The sequence below is a fragment of the Propithecus coquereli genome, unplaced genomic scaffold, assembly GCF_000956105.1.
Source record: "Propithecus coquereli isolate 6110/MARCELLA unplaced genomic scaffold, Pcoq_1.0 Scaffold54, whole genome shotgun sequence".
Lineage (NCBI taxonomy): Eukaryota > Metazoa > Chordata > Mammalia > Primates > Indriidae > Propithecus > Propithecus coquereli.
The window spans coordinates 6030847-6036523 of NW_012151285.1; the positions used below are offsets into that span (position 1 = coordinate 6030847).

A 5677-nucleotide genomic window follows, 5' to 3' on the forward strand; every position below is an offset into this window, starting at 1 on the left:
AGAGAGAGAGAGAGAGAGAGAGTTTATTATGGGAAATTGGTCAAAAGTAATTATAAAAAGTAACACAGAGGTAATAACTGCAGGTAGCAGCTACCAGAGCTAGGAAAGGAAGGAAGGAAAGAAGAGGTTGGAGTAATCAGAACCTAGAAGCTTGGAGGACGGCCCTGAAAAGCTCACTTCAGGCCTATGAGAGAGGGTGACGCCTGGCTGTTGCTGGTCCTCTGGAACTCAAAGAAGGGAACCCATGGTGTTGGAGCTCAAACTTATGAGGGGAAGCACCACTGGCTATTTTAAGAGCTCAGGGAGTGGGCCAGGGAGCTAAGACTCAGACATCTGAGGAGAGCACTGCCTGGCTGCTGCTGATACCTCTGAGGAGTGCAAAAAGGTGATTTTGTGATTTGTGGAAAAAAGATGGAGACTAAAACCAACTTCTAGCTAAAGGAACTGCTCCTTGCAGGGTAAAGGGCTACTGCTGAGATGATGCTAACAAAATGGAGCAAGTCCCTTCTTCCTCCTGCCTTCATTTCCGTCTAGTTCTCTCTGTTGATGGAACCTAACAGGAAGCTAGCTGAATGAAAGAGACAGTTTGCTGAGCCCCAGTATCACGGAGTTGAGTATAAAAGAGTGACCGTGTGAACAATAGAGACAGTAACCAGCACACGTGTTTATGTTTCTGTAGTGTGATTCTTAGAAGCAAAACCACTAAGATCTGCACATCTCAAATTTTAATGGAGACTGCTACATTACAAAACTGCACATAACACTTTTGACATGGAAAAATGGGGGATTTAGAGAGAATACTGCCTAGTGCAGTACACAATTTTAACAAGATCTGGGAATACTGACAAAATGCAGAATCTGATTCACTAGTTCCAAAGTGAGCCTGAGAGTCTCCCCTAACAAATGCCCAGGTGATGATGATGATTGCATCCAGTTAAAAGTCTAACATTTTCCTACCTTCCCACACCCACTACCATAACATTCTATTGCTATTCTTTGTGAAACTGCCTCTCTTATGGCTCATGCCAATTTGCTACCCGCTAAGCAAGGAACAAATCTAGCTTCTGAAAGCGCTAAAGACAGGATTTGGCGCCCCGGGTCCAATGCTTGGCTTCCTATTGGCCAGCAATGACGTCACTCAGACAGGCGCGGCTTTAATTGTGACGTCTCCGGCGGCGAATGGTCCGGAGCACAGAGGGAGGCGGGAGCGGAAGTGGGGCAACAGGAGGGTGGGGTGGGTGGCGGAAAAGGAGGGCCGGGGGAAATAATTACAGGGAGCCCTCTTCCGGCGCGAGGGGTCGGAAGTTGTGGCCCGGCTGTGTCAACCGGGGGTCTGCAAGAGAGTGCGGCCGCGACCGCGACCATGGGCGGGAAGAACAAGCAGCGGACCAAGGGGAACCTCAGGGTGCGTAGCGGGGTGGCTCGGCCGACCAGGAAGCCTCGCCTGGCAGCAGCTGCCTCCGCGTTGCGCGTGGCTGGAGGGTGTGTGGAGCGCGGCTGTGGGGAGGCGTGTGTTTGAGTGTCAAATGTGACCTCTCTGTTGTGTGTGCGTCCCTGAGGGCGGGTTGGGTGACTTCTGAGCAGGTTGGGGAATTGTGAGGGAAAAGATTCGCCATGCCAGAGCCCTCCCCAGCAGAGCACACACCCGTGAAATTCATTGAGAAATGATTCAGTGACAGCTTAAACGGGAAGGTTACCTGGCCATGGTAGCGGGGTTGGTGGGGGGAGGGTGGCGCTAGGAACAAGGGGAGTTGAGTGGGAGGAAGTTAAAGTGAGCCCAGTGTGCAGGTTACTTTGGATCATGTCCGTCCTTTGCTCAAAAAGCTACAGTGGCTACTCACATCCCTCCGGATAAAGGCCAAAGCCCTTAGGATGGTGTACTTGGTTTATGGTCTGCCTGGCGCTCGTTTGCATATCCGGCTCCATCTTCAACTCCCTTTTGGTTCACTCCATCCAGCCACACTCACCTCTTCACCGTGCTTTGCCCTTCCTGGCAGATTCCCAACGCTTTTCATTTAGGTGGTTCGAAATTTTGCTGTAGACACCCCAGTGAGGTTTCCCACGCTCGCCTGTTTTAAATTGTAGCCCCCTCCTACTCTGTGTTCTCCTTTCCTGCCTTATTTCACTCCATTGCATTTATGACTTCTAACATACTATGTAGTTTACTGTCTTGCTTCACTAGGATGTAAGTATTTTGAAGGTAGGTGTTTTTACATGCTGCTGTCATCGTTGAAGCCTAGTACAGGAACTGGCATATAGAAGTAGGTCACTAAGTACTTGTTTCGAGAAGACCTTGAAGTGGATTTGTCTAAACCTACAGGATTAAGAATGTTATCGTGGCATTTTTTGTGGTACTAGATTTGTTATAGCACAGTCCAATTTTATGAGAATACTTTTTTCCTGTTTCAGATCTAGTTACTTATAGTGATCTCAGTATCACATTTTCTTAGATCTATCACTTAATCTGTTTTGGAAGATAATAACAATACCAACAATTATAGTAATTTATTGGGTTAAGTTTTGTGCTAAGCACATTACTTGAATTCTCATTTAATGGTTTTTTAAATTTTTTTGTTGTTTGCTTTTTGTAGAGGTGTGTGTGGGGGGGGTCTCCCTATATTGCCCAGGCTGGTCTTGAACTCCTGGTTTCAAGTGATCCTCCTGCCTCAGCCTCCCAAAGTGCTGGGATCATAGGCATGAACCACTGCACCTGACTAAATTTCTTTTTGTTAGACAAAGTCACTCTGTTGCCCAGGGTAGAGTGCAGTGGCATTATCATAGCTCACTGCAACCTCAAACTCCTGGGCTCAAGCGATCCTTCTGCCTCAGCCTCCCAAGTAGCTGGGACTACAGGTGCACTTCACCACACCTGGCTAATTTTTTCTATTTTTGGTAGAGATGGGGTCTTGCTCTTGTTCAGGCTGGTCTCAAACTCCTGACCTCAAGTGATCTTCCTGCCTTGGCCTCTCAGAGCGCTAGGATTACAGGCGCCAGTCACTGTGCCTGGTGGAAAACTTCTTAACATGAGGAAAAGTTGCAAGAATTTTAGAGTGACAACTCATAAATTCTTTACCTAGACTTACCTATTATTAATATTTGGTCACGTCTTTGTCTCTCTCATAATTTATGTATTTTGCTGAACTGTATGAGAGTTGCAGAAATGGGGACTCTTAACCTCTAAATACTTCAGCTTGTATCTTCTAAAAACAATGCCATTCTTCTACATACTCATGAGCAATTATAGCATGCAGAAACTTTAACTTTGGTATAATACTACAATCTAGTATACGGCTTTGTATTTAGATTTTGTAGTCATCTCAATAATGTTCTCTATGATTTTTTTGTTTTTTTTAGATATACCGTTTTAAAAACATTTGCGGTCCAGTCAAGGATCACGTATTCTATTTAGTTATCATCTAGGCTCCTTTCATCTAGACAGTTTCTCAGTGCCTTTTGTGGGGAGAGGGCGGGTTGAGAGAGGAGTGTCTTTTATGACATAGACAATTTGGAAGAGTCTGGGCTAATTATTTTGCTTAATTTAGATTTGTCTATTGTTTTCTCATGATTAGATTCAAGTTAAACAATTTTTAGAAGTAATGCTTCATAGATGATGGATCTTAGTGCATCACACTAGGGCACATGATACCTGTGTTTGTCCCCTTATTGGTGGTATTAGTTTAAGCACTTGATTAAGGTGGTGTCCATTGTAAAGTTACATTTTTCCATTGGCTAATAACAAATAACATGCTAGTTTGAGACTGTGAATGTCCTGTTCTCCCACAAACTTTCACTTAATGGTTTGAGTACCCTTTGATGATCTTACTGGAATCAGTTATTACTATGGTGGTTTAAAAACTTATGTTTAATCCTAGCTGGACGTGCTTGCTCATGCCTGTAATCCTAGCCGAGGGAGGCCGAGGCGGGAGGATCACTTGAGGTCAGGAGTTCGAGGCCAACCTGAGCAAGAGTGAGACCCCGTCTCTACTAAAAATAGAAAATATTAGCCGGGCACTGTGGCACATTCCTGTAGTCCCAGCTACTTGGGAGGCTGAGGCAGGAGGATCACTGGAGCCCAAGAGTTTGAGATTGCTGTGAGCTAGGCTGACACCAGGGCACTCTAGCCCAGGCAACAAAGTGTGACTCTATCTCAAAACAAAAAAACGAAACAAAAAACTTGTGTTCAATCCTGACAACTCAAATAATGAATTAGTTATTCTTATCTCATTTTAAAGATGATGGAGCTGAGATTTAGAGAAATGAACTTTCCTAAGCTCATATAGCCAGGAAGTTGTAGAATTAGGATTCGAACTTCACAGTGGCAGTCATTCATTCATTACAGAAGACTTTGATACTGGATGCCACATGTTCAAAGATGATAGACAAATGTCTGCTGTTCCTCAACTATTAGTTTGATGATGGAGACAGATAAGTAAGCAAATATTATGATATATTAAAGAATTATGATGCAGGTGTGAGCAGAAAGATGGTGGGAGAACAGAAAAGAATGGCGATTGACCCAAGGAAGGCAAGTGTTGCAATCATGAGTATTTTTGAAGGATGAGTAGGAGTTTGTCAGGCAGTGAAAAGGAAGGAAGGATTTTGAGGCGGAAAGAAAAAGATTATACAAAGATCAAATTGTGAAAGGGCATAACATATTCAGAGAACCTTCAATTCAGTTTGGTCCTAGAGCATGGATGATGGCAGCATAATTAGGAAAGGGAAGGGGGAAGTGGAAACGGGAAGGAAAGAGTGGCAGGAGATAAGACTGGGAAAAGTTAAGGCCACTAATGAAAGATCGTGTAAGTCTTCCTCAGTTTAAGTCTTTAAACTGCAGACTCAGGATTGCCATCTCGAATACTTGTAGATGCCAGGCACAAAAGAATGTAGACAGAAATAGACTTAAATGCCAGAAATAGAATCAATGTTTCTAATTTTTGTTGAACTGTGGGTGTAAGCATCTAACATGCAAAGACCATAACAGTAACTTCATTTTAAATTCAAAGTAGACATTTAATAAAAGATACAATTAATGCATTTAAAAGTAATTTTTTACTTTTAAATTGGAAACTGTTACCTTTTCTTCCACCCTTAGTTATCACTGTCAGCTCTGGTATTTCAAGTTAGTTCAGAATTCAGCCTTGACTTCTTATCTTTTGGCAATAGTTTTTCATTTTGTTTCTTAATAAACCTGTTTACCAATGAGATTATAGAAAATTCTGACATCCTAATGTCATCTCATATTTAGTTTTCAGAATTGTATTATAATCCACAAACTTCCTTTGTAGCTCTTTATTGGGTTACCTGTATTGAGAAAGGCAAACTGAATAATGTTAGTTCATTTTAATAAAGTTTAAAAATAGAGAATCTTTTTTGGAATTAGTCTTAAATGCTACAGTTTGAAAAAAAAAATGTAATTTAGGCCATCGTTTTCATTTCTGGCCACTCAATTCAGTTTAGAAAGTAGGCCATATTATTCCTTGTCAAATGAGTTTCCCAAACACAATTTTGCTAGGTTTGAAGAATTTGAATTCACACATTTGGATAACCCTTTGGATAATATTCTTGTAGAAAAATAAGAAATAGATGAATTTAGATGGGTTGTAATGTCATCTTAGTGGGCAAACTGAAGCATTTTCCTCTTAGATGACAATAAGTTAATTTCTTTCAACAGTTCAAA

General features: G+C 42.3%; 1 protein-coding gene across 1 annotated transcript in view; it reads left to right on the plus strand.

The window, feature by feature from the left end:
- Positions 1-1332: 1332 nt before the first annotated feature.
- LTN1 (listerin E3 ubiquitin protein ligase 1) overlaps positions 1333-5677 on the plus strand; it is an 86724-nt gene continuing 82379 nt past the window's right edge. The window contains exon 1 of the mRNA XM_012657343.1: positions 1333-1405. Within this exon, the coding sequence (XP_012512797.1) occupies positions 1364-1405 (42 nt within the window). The 5' untranslated portion in view covers positions 1333-1363. The remainder of the gene's footprint in view (positions 1406-5677) is intronic.